Below are 22,202 nucleotides of genomic sequence, written 5' to 3' on the forward strand. Positions count from 1 at the left end.
CACATTACTTCATCAATCCAGAGATTTAAAGACGTGTATGAGCTAACTGGGCAGTGGACATTTTACACCATTTTTTTTATGCCTCCACCACCTGTAGAAAGGGTGGTCCCCACAAGTGATGATCAAAAACTTGGTCCCCATTCCAAATGATAACCTGTGTGTGTGTGTGTGTGTACTTGTCTCAACATCCTTGTGTGGACATACACTTGACAAACCACCCTTTCTGTGAGGACCTTTTCACTTGTGAGGACATTTGCCTGGTCCTCACAACTACAGAAGTAAAATATTTGTTTTACTTTGTGTGTTTTGCATTCTGAAGTGACATTGCAACTCTCTACTCCCATCTAGTGCTAGATTTTTTTTTTTCATCATTCTAGCTATAGTGGAAAGGGGGGCCCTCACAACCTACTAACCCAGGGGTCGGCAACCCGCGGCTCTAGAGCCGCATGCGGCTCTTTAGCGCCGCCCTAGTGGCTCTCTGGCGCTTTTTCAAAAATGTATGAAAAATGGAAAAAGATGAGGGGAAATTTTTTTTTGTGTTTGTTTTAATATAGTTTCTGTAGGAGGACAAACATGACACAAACCTCCCTAATTGTTACAAAGCACACTGTTTATATTAAACACGCTTCACTGATTCGAGTATTTGGCGAGTGCCGTTTTGTCCTACTAATTTTGGCGGTCCTTGAACTCACCTTAGTTTGTTTACATGTATAACTTTCTCCGACTTTCTAGGACGTGTTTTATGCCACTTCTTTTTCTGTCTCATTTTGTCCACCAAACTTTTAACGTTGTGCATGAATGCACAAAGGTGAGTTTTGTTGATGTTATCGACTTGTGTGGAGTGCTAATCAGACATATTTGGTCACAGCATGACTGCAAGCTAATTGATGCTAACATGCTATTTAGGCTAGCTATATGTACATATTGCATCATTATGCCTCATTTGTGGCTATATTTGAGCTCATTTAGTTTCCTTTAAGTCCTCTTAATTCAATTTATATCTCATGACACACTATCTGTATGTAATATGGCTTTTAATTTGTTGCGGCTCCAGACAGATTTGTTTTTGTATTTTTGGTCCAATATGGCTCTTTCAACATTTTGGGTTGCCGACCCCTGGACTAACCAAACGTGGGTCCACACAAAGTAGGCAAGACATGTGTGTGTGTGTGTGTGTGTGTGTGTGTGTGTGTGTGTGTGTGTGTGTGTGTGTGTGTCATACTTGCCAACCCTCCCGAATTTTCCGGGAGACTCCCGAAATTCAGCGCCTCTCCCGAAAACCTCCCGATTTTCAGCCGGAGCTGGAGGCCACGCCCCCTCCAGCTCCATGAGGACCTGAGTGAGGACAGCCTTTTTTTTTTATGACAGGAGGACAACAGGGTGACAAGAACTAAATCATCCAGACTAGAGACACATTGTATTATAATGTTTATCTTACCTAAAATTAAATATATTAATTAATTACAAAAAAAAAACTAAATACATTTTTACTATATTTTGCTAAAAACATCAAAATGAATTGTTTTTATTTGTATTTTTTCCTGACTCCATAAACATATATGAAATAATTAATTTTAAATGATCATAATAATTCATTTAAAATGACCATATTTAATTATTAAAATAATTGCTTGTTTATCAACAACTTTAGCATTTTATTCATTACATTTTGAAGCTCTCAGAAGCCAAGTTATGTTATATTCCTTAATATTTATTTATGCAAGTTTGAAGTATCAATTATCTAAACACAGTTTTGTTTGCATATTTTCAGGATGTAGAGATATATATATATATATATATATATATATATATTAAAAATGCGCGGTTTGCGGGCAGAACTAAGGAGTCCGCGGATTATCCGCGGGTCGGGTCGGGTCGGGCGGTTAATAAAAAAAAATTAGATTTTAAATAGATTCAGGCGGGTGTCAGTTAAACCAATTGGGAAATATATATACATAGTTAAATGTTGTTACCCACATACGAAAAACGAGCAGGCACCTGCTGCATATGCCACAACAGAAGAAAAAAAAAAAAAGAGATGGACACTTTTACGGAGCGGAGAAGGGACGCCTCGCCGGGGTCCAGGACCGAGGCCCCTTCCCCCGAGAGGGCCCCACCGGGAGCCGTAGCTGAGGCGATCCGCGAGAAGGGCCCGACGCAAGTCCAGGGTCACCACCGCGCCCACCGCACCGACACCCCGCCTCGTCCGCCTTCGTCCGCGCCCACCGCACCGACACCCCGCCTCGTCCGCCTTCGCCGCGGCCGGCGTCACGCGCAGCAGGTAAGCAGCTTACCTGCCCGCCACCCCCGTGGCCGGGGGCTCGTAACAGGGGTCACTCCGCGCGCTCCGCCCGCGCAGCTTACCTGCCCGCCACCCCTGTTGCCGGGGGCGCGTAACAGGGGTCACTCCGCGCGCAGTGCGCTCACGAAAGGGGTGGGGCTCACCCTGGTTGATATAGACAGCAGGACGGTGGCCATGGAAGTTGGAACCCGCTAAGGAGTGTGTAACAACCCACCTGCCGAATCAACTAGCCCTGAAAATGGATGGCGCTGGAGCGTCGGGCCCATACCCGGCCGTCGCCGGCAGCGAGACGCGCTTGGAGGTGCGCTCAGCGCGGCTCCCATATGATTGCGCACTGGTGTGCGTCTGGGTCGTGACAGAGTGGCACGCGAATGTCTGTGCTGCATTGGATCAGTCTCCTTTCTTTAACAGGCAAAAGCTTTATAACCTCACTAATGCCTTGCATCATCTATATTAGATATATAACAACGGGTGGGTGCGGTTCTGATCAAATGTTAGATCGGGTGGATGGCGGATGGTTGACGACTTTCTGATGCAGTTGCGGATGAAATAATTGCCTATCCGCGCATCTCTAATATATATATATATATATATATATATATATATATATATATATATATGTCTTAATAAGGTTATCCAAAAAATAGTGCTCGATACCGTAGTAGAGCGCAATATATGTATGTGTGGGAAAAAAATCACAAGACTATTTCATCTCTACAGGCCTGTTTCATGAGGGGGGGTACCCTCAATCGTCAGGAGATTTTAATGGGAGCATTCGCATACCATGGTTTATATAGGGCACAGAGTGGGTGGGTACAGGCTGGCCTAGGGGCGTGGTGATTGGCTCATGTGTTACCTAGGAGGTGTTTCCGTCTATGGCGGCATGTTGTTACAATTTCGCTGCGCTTGTTGAGGGATGACAGGTCTGGACGGTAAATAATAAACAGTTTTTCTTTCAAGCATAGGTTGCATCTTTTATTACCACTATTGTAAGGTGTGCTGGATGCAAGAATTTGCCATGTTATTGAATATTCAACATTATTGTCTTTGAGGTCCCAAATGTGTTTGCTGAGTTCTGTGGTATTTCGCAGGTTTTTGTTCCTGAAAGAAGCCTTGTGATTGTTCCATCTGGTTTTGAATTCACCCTCGGTTAATCCTACATATGTGTCGGATGTGTTAATGTCCTTGCATATTACCTTAGATTGGTAGACAACTGATGTTTGTAAACACCCCCCGTTGAGGGGGCAATCAGGTTTCTTTCGACAGTTACATGCTTTGTTGGTTTTGGAGTCGCTCTGACTGGGGGTCGACGGCTCATTTGCAATTGTTTTGTTGTGGTTTGAGATGATTTGTCGTATATTGTTCATGCAGCTGTAGCTCAATTTAATGTTGTTCTTGTATTCAACAAGAACAACATTAAAAAGTATTCAACAAGAACAACATTAAATTGAGCTACAGCTGCATGAACAATATACGACAAATCATCTCAAACCACAACAAAACAATTGCAAATGAGCCGTCGACCCCCAGTCAGAGCGACTCCAAAACCAATAAAGCATGTAACTGTCGAAAGAAACCTGATTGCCCCCTCAACGGGGGGTGTTTACAAACATCAGTTGTCTACCAATCTAAGGTAATACGCAAGGACATTAACACATCCGACACATATGTAGGATTAACCGAGGGTGAATTCAAAACCAGATGGAACAATCACAAGGCTTCTTTCAGGAACAAAAACCTGCGAAATACCACAGAACTCAGCAAACACATTTGGGACCTCAAAGACAATAATGTTGAATATTCAATAACATGGCAAATTCTTGCATCCAGCACACCTTACAATAGTGGTAATAAAAGATGCAACCTATGCTTGAAAGAGAAACTGTTTATTATTTACCGTCCAGACCTGTCATCCCTCAACAAGCGCAGCGAAATTGTAACAACATGCCGCCATAGACGGAAACACCTCCTAGGTAACACATGAGCCAATCACCACGCCCCTAGGCCAGCCTGTACCCACCCACTCTGTGCCCTATACAAACCATGGTATGCGAATGCTCCCATTAAAATCTCCTGACGATTGAGGGAACCCCCCCTCATGAAACAGGCCTGTAGAGATGAAATAGTCTTGTGATTTTTTTCCCCACACATACATATATATATATATATATATATGTATATGTATGTCAATATACACCTCCCCTCTTAACCACGCCCCTGCCCACAACCACGCCCCAGTCCCACCCCCACCCCCCCACCTCCCGAAATCGGAGGTCTCAAGGTTGGCAAGTATGGTGTGTGTGTGTGTGTGTGTGTGTGTGTGTGTGTGTGTGTGTGTGTGTGTGTGTGTGTGTGAGCTGCATGGAAAAAAACAAGTTAGGCTTGTTGGGCTGATTTGATCATGCGATTCTTGGCCAGGTTCAACCGTAACGGCGTCGACTTGAACAGGAACTTCCCGGACGCCTTCGCCGGCCTGCAGGAGGGTCAGCCGGCGGACGTGGAGAGGAGAGAGGCTGAGGTGAGTGATGATGATGATGATGATGATGATGATGATGACGACGACATCGCTCTGCGCTCGCCGGCCTGAACGTGCGCGTCCTTGCAGGTGCAGGCCGTGATCGGCTGGTTGAAGACGGAGACATTTGTCCTCTCGGCGAACCTTCACGGTGGCGCTCTGGTGGCAAACTACCCTTACGACAACAGCAATGGCGGTAAACACACACCGGCCGCTGTCACGTGACCGCCGTGGCAGAGCGTGTGATGTATCCACACTGCGTCCAGGCAGCGAGCTGGTGGGTCGGGCGAGCCTCACGCCGGACAACGACGTGTTCGTCCACCTGGCTAAGGTGTACTCCCACAACCACGCCTCCATGCATCAGGGAGGGGGCTGTGACGACGATGCGTCGTTTGCCGACGGCATCACCAACGGCTACCGGTGGTACCCCTTGTCAGGTCAGCGCACCGCCATGATGCCTCACACAGTTCGCTTTGTGCTGTGTGACGAAGTAGCCCCGTCCCTTGATGTTGCGCTGTCAATTTGCCAGGTGGGATGCAGGACTACAACTACGTGTGGGCTCAGTGTCTGGAGCTGACTTTGGAAGTGTCCTGCTGCAAGTTCCCTCCGGCCAAACAACTTCCTGCTCTGTGGTCGGACAACAGGAAGAGTCTGCTGGCCTTCATCCAGCAGGTGCACCTGGGTCAGTAGCCACGCTCATCCATCGCACGCTTCAATGTCCTGCTGAGCGAGCTCCGTGAAATGTGCGTTTAGGGGTCAAAGGGCGTGTGTTTGATGCCTCTGGGGTGCCGGTGCAGAACGCCGTGGTGGAGGTCAAAGGTCGCCGCAACATGTGTCCCTTTAGGACGGACCGACATGGAGAATACTACCGACTGCTGCTGCCAGGAACCTACACCTTCACGGTAACACTGCCCTCCAGTGGTGGACACGCAAACATTTTCAACTCTGACCTCCCGTCTTTGTCAGGTGACGTACCCGGGTCACCGTGTGTTGACGGAGACCTTTTACGTGCCATACGGTCCGGACCACAACTCGGCCCTCAAACACGACTTCCTGCTGCGTCGCATCGCCGTGACGACCATCAACCCGTCACCCCAAGTGGAGGCGGCGGGGGCCAGCAATAAACCCACATGGACAACGACGGTTCTGGGACTCGGGCTGATGCTCACGCTCAACTCATTATTCAGCTAAAGCCAGGTCCGAGGTCAAGATGACATGAATGCACAAACATGTCGGAGGGAGAGATCCTCCCAGGAACACGTCAGCGGCAGTTTTTTTCCCCTTTATTTCCAGACAAATCATTATTTTGTAATCACTACCTCAAGCAGAGCTGTGACTTCCTGTCACGTAGAACACTGACTTCCTGTCTGCGGCAGCACTTCCTCTCCCGACGCCAACTTCCTGTACAGTTGAGACAGTTCGTCAGGGGATGGCCTCTTGGACTCCGGGGTGCAGGGAATGTCAAAGTCTGACGACGCCTGAGACTCCGGAAGCTCTTCCGGGGAGCCGCTGGCGTTCTGTGAATGGATGAAGGTGCGAGGAGGATCTGAGTCCTGGTTCTGTGAGGAATGGTTGGACAAGGAGGCGGACAGAGCCAGACTAAAGTTGTCATCCGGACTCTCCTCCTGTTCGCTGAACACTTCAAATGTCTGTGAGTCTGTCCTCCTGGAGGGGGAGGAGCCTGAGACGGAGCAGGGCTCTGATTGGCTGTTCTGGCTGTCTGGTAGGCTCTCCACGGTAAAAAAGTCCTCCCACCTGGGGGGCTCACCTGAGCCACGTTCTGCCTGGGTGTTAACCTCCTCATCGCTCGCCTCGTCCTCGTCCTCGTCCTCGTCATTGGACTCAGTACAGTCCATGTAGTTGTTTGTGTAAATGTTTGTGCTGGGTGGCAGGAGTGTCGCATGCACCGAGTCCTCCTCAGAGGCAGGGGGTGCTGTGTTGTGCGGACTGGGAGCTGTCAAACCAAAAAACAGTGATTAGCGTGTGTGTGCTGACAGGAATATGGCGTCAAAAATCCGAGCGCATAAAAACTGTTATCGCGCGCTGATTCTCCACTTCGTGCGCGCGCGACACCCTTTTGCGCGCACGGTGCCTTTTTGCGCGTGCGCGGTGCCTTTTTGCGCGCGCGCGGTGCCTTTCTGCGCGGTCTCTGTGTACTCCTGGCATCTCTCCTCGCTAGTGATGGGTTGATGAGGCGTCATGAAGCGTTTCGACACATTGCAAAACTGTATTGATACTGTGTGACTAAATACTGACATCTGCTGGACATTAAAAATCCCTACAGGCAACCTATGGACCGACTCAACTGACACTGATTTGATGCCCTAGTACAGGGGTCACCAACCTTTTTGAAACCAAAAACTACTTCTTGGGTACTGATTAATGCGAAGGGCTACCAGTTTGATACACACTTAAATAAATAAATATATTGTCATTTGTAAGTTACACGTAAGTGTGATTTAAACAAGAATAGCTAAATAAATACATTTATATATATAAAAAAAATGGGTATTTCTGTCTGTCATTCCGTCGTACATTTTTTTTTCCTTTTACGGAAGGTTTTTTGTAGAGAATAATTGATGAAAAAAACACTTAATTGAACGGTTTAAAAGAGGAGAAAACATGAAAAAAAATAAAATACAATTTTGAAACATAGTTTATCTTCAATTTCGACTCTTTATAATTCAAAATTCAACCGACAAAAAGAAGAGAAAAATTAGATTATTTGAATCTTTTTGAAAAAATTTAAAAAAGAATTTATGGAACATCATTAGTCATTTTTCCTGATTAAAATACATTTTAGAATTTTGATGACATGTTTTGAATTGGTTAAAATCCAATCTGCACTTTGTTAGAATATTTAACAAATTGGACCAAGCTATATTTCTAACAAAGACAAATCAGTATTTCTTCTAGATTTTCCAGAACAAAAATTTTAAAAGAAATTCAAAATACTTTGAAATAAGATTTAAATTTGATTCTACAGATTTTCTAGATTTGCCAGAATAATTTTTTTTGAATTTTAATCATAGTAAGTTTGAAGAAATATTTCACAAATATTCTTCGTCGAAAAAACAGAAGCTAAAATATTTATTATTCTTTACAATAAAAAATAAATAAATTTACTTGAACATTGATTTAAATTGTCAGGAAAGAAGAGGAAGGAATTTAAAAGGTAAAAAGGTATATTTGTTTAAAAATCCTAAAATCATTTTTAAGGTTGTATTTTTTCTCTAAAATTGTATTTCTAAAAGTAATAAGAAGCAAAGTAAAAAATAAATGAATTTATTTAAACAAGTGAAGACCCATCCATCCATCCATTTTCTACCGCTTATTCCAAGTGAAGACCAAGTCTTTAAAATATTTTCTTGGATTTTCAAATTCTATTTGAGTTTTGTCTCTTTTAGAATTAAAAATGTCGAGCAAAGCGAGACCAGCTTGCTAGTAAATAAATACAATTTAAAAAATAGAGGCAGCTCACTGGTAAGTGCTGCTCTTTTGAGCTATTTTTAGAACAGGTGTGAACTGGTCCTTACGGGCTACCTGGTGACCGCGGGCACCGCGTTGGTGACCCCTGCCCTAGTATATACAATAATATAAACCAAGTCATCGTATTTCATTTAGGATTATTTCATATCTTCATTTAAATAAAAATATATTTGTATCTTTTTTAGATACAGTCAATAAATAATGTGAACATGTATCATAACATGGAAATCTAAGAGAACGTGTTGTGGATGATTGTGGACTGGGAATTTTTTTAATTTGATTTTTTTTACACATTTTTATAAATTAAAAAAAAAAGTTTTTCCGACGTATTACATTTTAGACGATTTCTCTTCTTAGTTATTATTTCTCCGGCTGTAGAAAAGAGCCGCTCACAGGGCACAGAGGAGGCGTCAGTGCGACACAGTTGGCGTATCGGTCACGTGACCAAAACAGCTCATGATCGGTCACGTGACTTTCTAAAAGCGGTACGCGCACCGACACAGGGTTTTGCTCTATGAGCTCGACGCATGCGCCGATGCATCGGTGTTGCCGGACCCATCACTACTCCTCGCGCTGTCATGTTTCTTTTTGGCACTTTGGGGGCGGGTATGCTTGGACGGCCCCTTCTTTCTGATTGGTCAGGCGAAAAACGCTGAAAAATGCTCAGAGCCAATCAGAAGTATAGCAGGGCGGGTCATCGTCAATATGTATCAAGATTTACGGAGAAAGAAGTGGATAAAAAAAATGTTGCGCGCCGATGAAGGTTATTTCATACCACATAAACACAATACAGGGTAATACAAAATGTGACCCAAATAAATAATACGACAACAAACACCATAATCACATATTTCAGCCAGAACTGGTCCACCAGCAATAACATCCAACCGTAACATTATTTTATATTTTCACTTCTTCTTGAACATTTGTTTTCTAATTTATGGAATTTCTTTTGATTCAGCCAAAAAATTAATGAAATAATCTTTGAATTTTGTTTTTAAAATGTTAAAAATAGCTTTTAATAATGTATTCTGAAACGGTTTAAAATAATCAGAGAACTGACTAACACTGACCCTACACAACTATGTTGCACAATTAAGTCTTTTTTTTTTTAAAGCGAAAGAGGTAATTTCAACAGGTGCAGCATCCTATGTCATATCTACATGTAATAAGATTTGTAACAAGGCAAACCGTTTGTAAATTGGTGGAAAATCGAGCAAGTTATGGTAATTTAATTAGTACATGTAACATTGACATCAATGTAATGATCAGAGGTGGGTAGAGTAGCCAGAAATTGTACTCAAGTAAGAGTACTGTTACTTTAGAGATTTATTACTCAAGTAAAAGTAAGGAGTAGTCACCCAAATATTTACTTGAGTAAAAGTAAAAAGTATATTGTGAAAAAAATACTCAAGTACTGAGTAACTGATGAGTAACATACACACACATATCATCATATACAGGTAAAAGCCAGTAAATTAGAATATTTTGAAAAACTTGATTTATTTCAGTAATTGCATTCAAAAGGTGTAACTTGTACATTATATTTATTCATTGCACACAGACTGATGCATTCAAATGTTTATTTCATTTAATTTTGATGATTTGAAGTGGCAACAAATGAAAATCCAAAATTCCGTGTGTCACAAAATTAGAATATTACTTAAGGCTAATACAAAAAAGGGATTTTTAGAAATGTTGGCCAACTGAAAAGTATGAAAATGAAAAATATGAGCATGTACAATACTCAATACTTGGTTGGAGCTCCTTTTGCCTCAATTACTGCGTTAATGCGGCGTGGCATGGAGTCGATGAGTTTCTGGCACTGCTCAGGTGTTATGAGAGCCCAGGTTGCTCTGATAGTGGCCTTCAACTCTTCTGCGTTTTTGGGTCTGGCATTCTGCATCTTCCTTTTCACAATACCCCACAGATTTTCTATGGGGCTAAGGTCAGGGGAGTTGGCGGGCCAATTTAGAACAGAAATACCATGGTCCGTAAACCAGGCACGGGTAGATTTTGCGCTGTGTGCAGGCGCCAAGTCCTGTTGGAACTTGAAATCTCCATCTCCATAGAGCAGGTCAGCAGCAGGAAGCATGAAGTGCTCTAAAACTTGCTGGTAGACGGCTGCGTTGACCCTGGATCTCAGGAAACAGAGTGGACCGACACCAGCTGATGACACGGCACCCCAAACCATCACTGATGGTGGAAACTTTACACTAGACTTCAGGCAACGTGGATCCTGTGCCTCTCCTGTCTTCCTCCAGACTCTGGGACCTCGATTTCCAAAGGAAATGCAAAATTTGCATGGTTGGGTGATGGTTTGGGGTGCCATGTCATCTGCTGGTGTCGGTCCACTCTGTTTCCTGAGATCCAGGGTCAACGCAGCCGTCTACCAGCAAGTTTTAGAGCACTTCATGCTTCCTGCTGCTGACCTGCTCTATGGAGATGGAGATTTCAAGTTCCAACAGGACTTGGCGCCTGCACACAGCGCAAAATCTACCCGTGCCTGGTTTACGGACCATGGTATTTCTGTTCTAAATTGGCCCGCCAACTCCCCTGACCTTAGCCCCATAGAAAATCTGTGGGGTATTGTGAAAAGGAAGATGCAGAATGCCAGACCCAAAAACGCAGAAGAGTTGAAGGCCACTATCAGAGCAACCTGGGCTCTCATAACACCTGAGCAGTGCCAGAAACTCATCGACTCCATGCCACGCCGCATTAACGCAGTAATTGAGGCAAAAGGAGCTCCAACCAAGTATTGAGTATTGTACATGCTCATATTTTTCATTTTCATACTTTTCAGTTGGCCAACATTTCTAAAAATCCCTTTTTTGTATTAGCCTTAAGTAATATTCTAATTTTGTGACACACGGAATTTTGGATTTTCATTTGTTGCCACTTCAAATCATCAAAATTAAATTAAATAAACATTTGAATGCATCAGTCTGTGTGCAATGAATAAATATAATGTACAAGTTACACCTTTTGAATGCAATTACTGAAATAAATCAAGTTTTTCAAAATATTCTAATTTACTGGCTTTTACCTGTATATATATATATATATATAGCTATATATATATATATATATATATATATATATATATATATATATACACACACATATATATATATACACACACACACATATATATATATATATGCACACACACACACATATATATATATATATATATATATATACACATATACATAATGTATATATATATACACACACACACACACACACACATATATATATATATATATATATACACACACACATATACATACATTGATATATACAGTATATAATTTATATTTATTTATTTTGCCGTTTTTGTTTACATGTTAAAGGTGTTTTAATGAATATACATGCATGTTTAACACATATAGATTCCTTTCTTTCATGAAAACAAGAATATAAGTTGGTGTATTACCTGATTCTGATGACTTGCATTGATTGGAATCAGACAGTAGTGATGATAACGTCCTCGTTTTCAAATGGAGGAGAAAAAAAGTTCCTCCTTTCTGTCTAATACCACATGAAAGTGGTTGGTTTTTGGTATCTTATTTGTCCAGCTTCCATATTCGTTTTTATACACTTTACAAGAAATACATTGGCGGCAAACTCCGTAGCTTGCTAGCTTGTTTGCGCTGGCTTTCGGAGACTCTTATTTTGAAAGCACAGGCGCGATGGAGCGGCACTTTTATTGTGAAGACAGGAACTGTGCAGTCAGTCTTTAGGCTTTTGACGGGATGTATGGTTGAAATAAAAAAAGGATATTTTTTCCTTCACACTTTTGATTGATTGATTGAAACTTGTATTAGTAGATTGCACAGTACAGTACATATTCCGTACAATTGACCACTAAATGGTAACACCCCAATAAGTTTTTCAACTTGTTTAAGTCAGGTCATGTGACCGCCTGTCTCTGTTTGATTGGTCCAACGTCACCAGTGACTGCATCTGATTGGTGGAACGAAGTGAAACGTCACCAGTAAGGCAGGCACTATGAAGGTCTGTCTGACAGACCAAAACAAACAAAGCGTGCATTAACAGATCGATAAAAATTAGTAGCGAGTAGCGAGCTGAATGTAGATAAAAGTAGCGGAGTAAAAGTAGCGTTTCTTCTCTATAAATATACTCAAGTAAAAGTAAAAGTATGTTGCATTACTCTTAGAAGTACAATTTATCCCAAAAGTTACTCAAATAGATGTAACGGAGTAAATGTAGCGCGTTACTACCCACCTCTGGTAATGATTGAGGCTAGATGTCCGAGGTAAGATGGCTACAACGTTGCTATGATTGGTCATATGAAAAATGCTCACAGCCAATCAGAAAGGAGGGGCCGTCTAAGCATACCCGCCCCCAAAGTGCCAAAAAGAAACATGACAGCGCGAGGAGAGATGCCAGGAGTACACAGAGAGCGTGCAAAAAGGCACCACGCGCGCACGAAGTGGAGAATCAGCGCGCGATAACAGTTTTTATGCGCTCGGATTTTTGGCACTAATGTGACGCCATACAGGAAGCTTAAACACAGACACACCGTCTTCAACGTGGTGGCTCAGCGCTAGCTTCTTCCTCACTGGCGCCGTGTCCATCCCGTCAAAGAGCTCATCATCGCTGTCGGAATCTGATGGGGCAAGAGCGAGTGTCAGGGATCACGATTAGTAACGAGCCAGAAGACGGTCGCGGTTAGTCTCACCACAAGGCGTTCTCATGTCTACGCTGCGCTTGAGCGCCCCTAGTGGTTTGTATGTGAACGCCTCCTCTGACTGCTTCCTGCACATCTGCTGGAGCCTGTTGGAAGACAAACACTTTAGACCAGACCTGGGCAAATTAAGTCCACATGCGGCCCGTCAAGCTTTTCAATCTGGCCCACCGGACATTCCCAAATATTTTTTTTAGGTCTTTAAGATGGAAAGTGTAGCCGCTATTATGATGTGCAGTGATGTTTTCTAATGACCGTAAGTCTTGAACTATACACAGTACAAACCCCGTTTCCATATGAGTTGGGAAATTGTGTTAGATGTAAATATAAACAAAATACAATGATTTGCAAATCATTTTCAACCCATATTCAGTTGAATGCACTGCAAAGACAAGATATTTGATGTTCAAACTTATAAACTTTATTTTTTTTTTTGCAAATAATAATTAACTTAGAATTTCATGGCTGCAACACGTACCAAAGTATTTGGGAAAGGGCATGTTCACCACTGTGTTACATGGCCTTTCCTTTTAACAACACTCAGTAAACGTTAGGGAACTGAGGAGACACATTTTTGAAGCTTCTCAGGTGGAATTCTTTCCCATTCTTGCTTGATGTACAGCTTAAGTTGTTCAACAGTCCGGGGGTCTCCGTTGTGCTATTTTAGGCTTCATAATGCGCCACACATTTTCAATGGGAGACAGGTCTGGACTACAGGCAGGCCAGTCTAGTACCCGCACTCTTTTATTATGAAGCCACGTTGATGTAACACGTGGCTTGGCATTGTCTTGCTGAAATAAGCAGGGGCGTCCATGGTAACGTTGCTTGGATGGCAACATATGTTGCTCCAAAACCTGTATGTATCTTTCAAAATGTTTATCAGTTTGAACATCAAATATCTTGTCTTTGTAGCATATTCAATTGAATATGGGTTGAAAAGGATTTGCAAATCATTGTATTCCGTTTATGTTTACATCTAACACAATTTCCTAACTCATATGGAAACGGGGTTTGTATTTCAATGGTTGAAATTTGCGGTTTTGCATGATATACTAGTTACTATGGTCATCTACCGTATTTTTCGGAGTATACGTCACTCCGGAGTATAAGTCGCACCGGCCGAAAATGCATAATAAAGAAGGAAAAAAACATATATAAGTCGCACTGGAGTATAAGTCGCATTTTTGGGGGAAATTTATTTGATAAAAGCCAACACCAAGAATAGACATTTGAAAGGCAATTTAAAATTAAAGCTGCAAGCAGCGATGGACGGGACCGACTTTGACGGCACATAAAATCCAAACCGGAGCAGTAATTCAAACTCTTTGGTCAACTTTTAATCAGAAGGGTTCAATCTCTCTCCTGTGCTAGTTTGAAGCCGACACGACAAACGCGCTCAGAGGAGATAATGTTTGAAAAAAGGTGACAAGTTTTTACAAAACTTTTGTTTTGAAGGGGGAATTGCAAACTTCCTGTTGATTTTAGCTGCGGTTTGTCAATATGTAGGTCTAAGTGAGACCTACATATAGGTTTTTGTTTCATGTCTCTCCGACCTTCCTCGTGGGAGTTACAGGCAAGTTTTCTCTGAGTTTTCTTCCTAGGAGCAGTTGTGTCTGTTTTCTTCCTAAGAGGCACTAGAACGCAATTTTGAGTTTTGGGGTTGGGTTTTTTTATTAGATCGCAATTTTTGCCAGTCCTGATGTGTGTGTCAAATATGGTGAATTTTGAAGCATGTTAAGGGGGTCAAATTACAGCTCAAAGAGGCGGCGGAATAATAATAATAAAACACACGAAATACAATAGGGTCCTCTGTCCCAAAGGGACATTGCGGTCCCTAATTAAAGCTGCAAGCAGCGATTGACGGCTCATATTGAGGGCTCATAAAATCTAAACCGGAGCAGTAATTAAAACTCTTTCATCAACTTTTAATCATAAGGGTTCAATCTCTCTCCTGTGCTAATTTGAAGCCGACACGACAAACGCGCTCAGAGGAGATAATGTTTGAAAAAAGGTGACGGTTTTTACTCAGCTTTTGTTTTGAAGGGGGAATTGCAAACTTCCTGTTGATTTTTGCTGGGGGTTGTGAGTGAATGAAATCTAGGTCTAAGTGAGACCTACATAGAGGTTTTTGTTTCATGTCTCTACGACATTCCTACTAGGAGTTACAGGCAGTTTTGTCTGTTTCCTTCCTAGGGGGCGCTAGAGCACAATTTTGAGTTTTAGGGTTTGGGTTTTTCATTGGATTGCAATTTTCGCCAGTCCTGATGTATGTGTCCAATTTGGTGAGTTTTGAAGCATGTTAAGGGGGTCAAATTACAGCTCAAAGAGGCGGCGGAATAATAATAAAACGCTAGAAATACAATAGGGTCCTCTGTCCCAAAGGGACTCGGTCCCTAATAAATAAAGAATAGTGAACAACAGGCTGAATAAGTGTACGTTATATGAGGCATAAATAACCAACTGGTATGTTAACGTAACATATTATGGTAAGAGTCATTCAAATAACTATAACATATAGAACATGCTATACGTTTACCAAACAATCTGTCACTCCTAATCGCTAAATCCCATGAAATCTTATACGTCTAGTCTCTTACGTGAATGAGATCAATAATATTATTTGATATTTGACGCTAATGTGTTCATCATTTCACACATAAGTCGCTCCTGAGTATAAATCGCACCCCCGGCCAAACTATGAAAAAAACTGCGACTTATAGTCTGAAAAATACGGTAATATAAGTCACAGCAGCTCAGACGAGGCACCAAGCAGTGTGGGTGGGGAGCGTTTCCATGGAGTGTTTAGCCTGAAATGCGGGTGTCAGGTACACACGCGGAAGTAGATTGTTACTACAAAGTTCTAAAGCTTAGTGATATATCAGATTGTAGGTGGGGGTTTTTTTTTTACCCATCGTGTTAATATTTCGCTGTGTTTGTTACATTTTTGTTGCGTTTCCCTTCATTGTAAAATACGTCAATGGAGAGGGGATGTGACGTTCATATTTATACCCCATGGTTTACAGAGGAAACCAGAGCTCATAAATTATCATGTAGAAAGTTGGAACGCAAATGGCGCGCGACCAAGCTTGAGGTTTTCCATCAAGCATGGAGTGATAGTTTAATATCGTATAAACGCATGCTTACCTTAGCTAAAGCTAAATATTACTCAAATCTCATCCGCCTCAACAAAAACGACCCTAAATTTTTGTTTAGTACAGTAGCATCGCTAACCCAACAATGGACTCCTCCCAATAGCTCCACCCACTCGGCAGATGACTTTATGAATTTCTTTAATAAGAAAATTGAACTCATTAGAAAGGAGATTAAAGACAACACATCCCAGCTACAACTGGGTTCTATGAACACAGATACAACTGTATCTACGACGGATACTGCAATACAAAATAGTCTCTCTCTTTTTGATGAAATAACATTAGAGGAACTATTACAGCGTGTAAGTGGGATAAAACAAACAACATGTTTACTTGACCCACTTCCTGGGAAACTTATCAAGGAGCTTTTTGTATTATTAGGTCCATCAGTGCTAAATATTATAAACTTATCACTTTCCTCTGGCACTGTTCCCCTAGCATTCAAGAAAGCGGTTATTCATCCTCTGCTCAAAAGACCTAACCTCGATCCTGACCTCATGGTAAACTACCGACCGGTGTCCCACCTTCCCTTTATTTCGAAAATCCTCGAAAAAATTGTCGCACAGCAGCTAAATGAACACTTAGTGTCTAACAATCTCTGTGAACCTTTTCAATCCGGTTTCAGGGCAAATCACTCTACGGAGACAGCCCTCGCAAAAATGACTAATGATCTACTGCTAACGATGGATTCTGATGCGTCATCTATGTTGCTGCTTCTTGATCTTAGCGCTGCTTTCGATACCGTCGATCATAATATTTTATTAGAGCGTATCAAAACACGTATTGGTATGTCAGACTTAGCTTTGTCGTGGTTTAACTCTTATCTTACTGACAGGATGCAATGCGTCTCCCATAATAATGTGACCTCGGACTATGTTAAGGTAACGTGCGGAGTTCCTCAAGGTTCGGTTCTTGGCCCTGCACTCTTTAGTATTTACATGCTGCCGCTAGGCGACATCATACGCAAATACGGTGTTAGCTTTCATTGTTATGCTGATGACAGCCAACTCTACATGCCCCTAAAGCTGACCAACACGCCGGATTGTAGTCAGCTGGAGGCGTGTCTTAATGAAATTAAACAATGGATGTCCGCTAACTTCTTGCAACTCAACGCCAAGAAAACGGAAATGCTGATTATCGGTCCTGCTAAACACCGACATTCATTTAATAATACCACCTTAACATTTGACAACCAAACAATTACACAAGGCGAATCAGTAAAGAATCTGGCTATTATTTTCGACCCAACTCTCTCGTTTGAATCACACATTAAGAGTGTTACTAAAACGGCCTTCTTCCATCTCCGTAATATCGCTAAAATTCGTTCTATTTTATCCACTAGCGACGCTGAGATCATTATTCATGCGTTCGTTACGTCTCGTCTCGACTACTGTAACGTATTATTTTCGGGTCTCCCTATGTCTAGCAGTAAAAAATTACAGTTGGTACAAAATGCGACTGCTAGACTTTTGACAAGAACAAGAAAGTTTGATCATATTACGCCTATACTGGCTCACCTGCACTGGCTTCCTGTGCACTTAAGATGTGACTTTAAGGTTTTACTACTTACGTATAAAATACTACACGGTCTAGCTCCGTCCTATCTTGTCGATTGCATTGTACCATATGTCCCGGCAAGAAATCTGCGTTCAAAGAACTCCGGCTTATTAGTGATTCCCAGAGCCCAAAAAAAGTCTGCTGGCTATAGAGCGTTTTCTATTGGAATGCCCTCCCGGTAACAATTAGAGATGCTACCTCAGTAGAAGCATTTAAGTCCCATCTTAAAACTCATTTGTATACTCTAGCCTTTAAATAGACCCCCCTGTTAGACCAGTTGATCTGCCGTTTCTTTTCTTTTCTCCTCTGCTCCCCTTTTCCTTGAGGGGGGGTGGACACAGGTCCGGTGGCCATGGATGAAGTGCTGGCTGTCCAGAGTCGGGACCCGGGGTGGACTGCTCGCCTGTGCATCGGCTGGGAACATCTCTACGCTGCTGACCCGTCTCCGCTCGGGATGGTGTCCTGCTGGCCCAACTATGGACTGGACTCTTACTATTATGTTGGATCCACTATGGACTGGACTCTCACAATATTATGTCAGACCCACTCGACATCCATTGCTTTCGGTCTCCCCTAGAGGGGTGGGGGGTTACCCACATATGCGGTCCTCTCCAAGGTTTCTCATAGTCATTCACATCGACGTCCCACTGGGGTGAGTTTTTCCTTGCCCGTATGTGGGCTTTGTACCGAGGATGTCGTTGTGGCTTGTGCAGCCCTTTGAGACACTTGTGATTTAGGGCTATATAAATAAAGATTGATTGATTGGCCCTAGTGTGTGGGTGAGAGCGTGAATGTTGTCTGTCTATCTGTGTTGGCCCTGCGATGAGGTGGCGACTTGTCCAGGGTGTACCCCGCCTGCCGCCCGATTGTAGCTGAGATAGGCTCCAGCGCCCCCCGCGACCCCAAAGGGAATAAGCGGTAGAAAATGGATGGATGGATGATTGATATGTTGTCAATATTCAGTGTTTTATCGTTCATAGTTAATATTGTAAATTCTTTATTTTCATGTACATTCTGGGTGTCTCATTCAGTTAAAACATTTTTAATTCCAATCCGTTTTTTAAGGCGGTCTGTCATAACGTTTTTAGCATTCAATCAGACATCATTGTGAGGTTTTGTATTAGTGTTCCTAAAAATAGATATACCGGCCCCATACGCACTTTTCCTTTAAATTTGGCCCCCCGAGTCAAAATAATTCGGGCCTGATGCTGCGTCCACGGCGTGTCAAAGAGCACACATGGTAGCATGTTAGCTCATTACAGCCACTTACATCTGCGTGACTTGGCTGACCGTGTGTCCCAGCGGGATGACGTTGGGATAGACGTGGACAGGCTGGAGGTGGGACAGGAAGTCTTTAATCTGAAAGATAGAACAGAGTGGCTGGCGACGTGTGACTTTCTGGGATTAAAGAAGGAAGTAAACAGACCTCACAATAGGACGAGTGGAAGCTGAAACAGGCTCGGAAGGAAGTGCTTCCTGATCTGGAAGGAAGAAGAAGCTGATGAATATGCCATGCAAGTACAGCAGTGCCTCAGTTTTTTTTCCACCAACTTCGTCCTTTTTATTGGTTTACTGTCTCTGTAATTGTCGGTCAACTCCGGAGCGATCATGTTTTTGCTGGGTTAGAAATAAAAAGAGTGACATCATCACAATGTACCTTATTTTCCGGACTATAGACCGCACCGGATTAAAAGGCGCACTGCACACTAGTCTATTTTCATACAAAATGCGCACCGTATTACAAGGCGCATTAAAGGGGTCATATTATTTTTTATTTATTTTCTAAATGTAAAAGACTTCCTTGTGGTCTACATAACATGTGATGGTGGATCTTTAGTCAAAATGTTGCATAGATGATGTTTTACACATCAAGCCGCGCCGTTTTGTGGGCGGTCTTATTTACGTTGCTCACCATCTTTGCTGTAGCGGTGTAGCGTGCAAGGATGGGAGTGGAAGAAGTGTCAAAAGATGGCGCTAACTGTTTTAATGACATTCACACTTTACTTCAATCAATAACGGAGCAGCGTCTCCTCATCCGTGGCTCACTCGTGCAACAAGGCCGGAAATGTGTCCCGTGAAAAACCGTCCGACCTGAACTCTCTAATAACTAAAGTTCCTTGGGTGAATAATGTAACCTCACTACACCGGTATGTTTTAGTGCTTTCATGGCGAGTTTACTGACAGATATAAGTAAGAACTTTACACTACTTTATATTAGAAATGGCAAAAGCAGAGGATGAATGTCACATAACAAGATTATACCTGCCAACTTTTGAAATCAGAAAAACCTAGTAGCCAGGGTCCAGGGGCCGCAGGCCCCGGTAGGTCCAGGACAAAGTCCTGGTGGAGGGTTCAGGGCTTCGCCCCCGACGCAAAATGATTATTAGCATTCAGACAGGTTAAAATGTTGCTAAAACCATCACTTTTCTATCAGTCACAGTGACTTTTCAAAACAAAAATATTATTATGTATTTTGGTAGTTATGCTGTCAACATTTAACAAGATTTCTTCAACTTGGACTTGAAAGCATAAATAGTATAAACACTTTTAACAGTATAACAGCACTAAACAATTCCAAAAGATAACATTGGTGTCATTACCTTTTTGTGGCTAAAATCCAAATGTATTCTATCAGATTGATCATACTGCAAAAATGATATGGTAACTTTATAAGTTTACTTCATTAAAATGTATTGCCTCCGTAAATAAAACTTCGGCATTTATCACATCCAAAGAATCTGTTTGGGCGACGAAAAACGTTGAAAGTTTTCCACTTGTATCGCTAGCAACGGCATTAGACTTGTGTTTTTTTGTCCCAACGTGGTCTTTTACATCGCTAATTCCTCCGTGTCCGATCGAAAAATCTTGTCTGCACAAGGTGCAATTCGCGTAGTTTTCACCCTTTTTGGAACGGATAATTATTCCCGGATAGGCTTTTGAATATTCTTCACGGAATGACTGCAGTTTTCTTTTCGGTTGAAGACTCGTTTGCCATTTTTCTCCGGCTGATTCCATGATCGTTCGCTCGTTTGGAAACAATGGCAACAGGTGCCTCGTGCTTGGCAATAAATAGCCTCGTGCATGGCATTCGGAATGGCTCGATAGGAAGTTACGGGAAGCAGTGTCGATTGTCATTGTTGTTACGCGATTTCCTGAATAAAACTTTAAAAAAAAAATTTTTTTTTTAATGAATGAAAAACCGTATTTTTTATCACTGCAACCGTAACCCGGAATAGGTTGATGAAAACCGTACTAATTACGGGGAAAACCGGAGTAGTTGGCAGGTATGCAAGACATAGGAAAAAGAAGCTTATCGATTACGGTGTCGCCACGGACTACAAAGGCGGACGCGCGCAAACTTTCAGGGCTTATGCAGATCCCAAATACAGATCAGCAGGTACCAGAAGGTAAGAAAAGTTGCTTTGCATAATATTGCGAAACAAAATGCCAGACGATATGTCTTACCTTATGCACACACCATAATATTACTTGTATGTAGAAGCACGGTGCGGCTTCATAGCTTACCAAAGTTGTACTAAAACATTTTGATGGATTTTTGAGCGCCGTGTGTAATGTTCTATATTTTCAATGGAACATAAAAAATGTGGGTTTTGTTTACTTGAGTCATATTGTAGTCTACACGTATCTCTTATGCATACTTGCCAACCCTCCCGAATTTTCCGGGAGACTCCCGAAATTCAGCGCCTCTCCCGAAAACCTCCCGGGACAAATATTCTCCCGAAAATCTCCCGATTTTCAGCCGGAGCTGGAGGCCACGCCCCCTCCAGCTCCATGCGGACCTGAGTGAGGACAGCCTTTTTTCATGACGGGAGGACAACAGGGTGACAAGAACTAAATCATCCAGACTAGAGATAAATTGTATTATTATGTTTATCTTACCTAAAAATAAATATATTTATTAATTCAAAAAAAAAAAAACTAAATACATTTTTACTATATTTTGCTAAAAACATCAAAATTAATTGTATTTTTTTTGTATTTTTTCGTGACTCCTTATTACATCCAGCCATAGAATTATACATTAAAATAAACATATTTGAAATGATTGATTTTAAATTATCATAATAATTCATTTAAAATGACCATATTTAATTATTAAAATAATTGCTTGTTTATCAACAACTTTAGCATTTTATTCATTACATTTTGAAACTCTCAGAAGCCAAGTTATGTTATATTCCTTAATATTTATTTATGCAAGTTTGAAGTATCAATTATCTAAACACAGTTTTGTTTGCATATTTTCAGGATGTATATATATATATATATATATATATATATATATATATATATATATATATATATATATATATATATATATATATATGTATGAAATACTTGACTTGGTGAATTCTAGCTGTCAATATACTCCTCCACCCGACCACGCCCCGCCCCACCCCCGACCACGCCCCCACCCCCCACCTCCCGAAATCGGAGGTCTCAAGGTTGGCA

General features: G+C 41.9%; 2 protein-coding genes across 3 annotated transcripts in view; one reads left to right on the top strand and one right to left on the bottom strand.

Moving 5' to 3' along the window:
- cpm (carboxypeptidase M) overlaps positions 1-6,018 on the top strand; it is a 43,669-nt gene extending 37,651 nt beyond the window's left edge. For both annotated transcript variants that reach the window (XM_061983559.1, XM_061983560.1), the window contains exons 5-10: positions 4,721-4,820; positions 4,908-5,013; positions 5,084-5,254; positions 5,347-5,499; positions 5,571-5,719; positions 5,784-6,018. In XM_061983559.1, coding sequence (XP_061839543.1) covers positions 4,721-4,820; positions 4,908-5,013; positions 5,084-5,254; positions 5,347-5,499; positions 5,571-5,719; positions 5,784-6,008 — 904 coding nt within the window. In that variant the 3' untranslated portion in view covers positions 6,009-6,018. The remainder of the gene's footprint in view (positions 1-4,720; positions 4,821-4,907; positions 5,014-5,083; positions 5,255-5,346; positions 5,500-5,570; positions 5,720-5,783) is intronic.
- Positions 6,019-6,083: 65 nt separating this feature from the next.
- dclre1c (DNA cross-link repair 1C, PSO2 homolog (S. cerevisiae)) overlaps positions 6,084-22,202 on the bottom strand; it is a 49,724-nt gene continuing 33,605 nt past the window's right edge. Inside the window, exons 11-15 of the mRNA XM_061983557.1 lie at positions 19,156-19,210; positions 19,000-19,088; positions 13,015-13,109; positions 12,856-12,942; positions 6,084-6,771 (exon numbers count right to left, since the gene is read on the bottom strand). Coding sequence (XP_061839541.1) covers positions 6,161-6,771; positions 12,856-12,942; positions 13,015-13,109; positions 19,000-19,088; positions 19,156-19,210 — 937 coding nt within the window. The 3' untranslated portion in view covers positions 6,084-6,160. The remainder of the gene's footprint in view (positions 6,772-12,855; positions 12,943-13,014; positions 13,110-18,999; positions 19,089-19,155; positions 19,211-22,202) is intronic.

Source organism: Nerophis lumbriciformis, linkage group LG25 (assembly GCF_033978685.3).
Source record: "Nerophis lumbriciformis linkage group LG25, RoL_Nlum_v2.1, whole genome shotgun sequence".
Lineage (NCBI taxonomy): Eukaryota > Metazoa > Chordata > Actinopteri > Syngnathiformes > Syngnathidae > Nerophis > Nerophis lumbriciformis.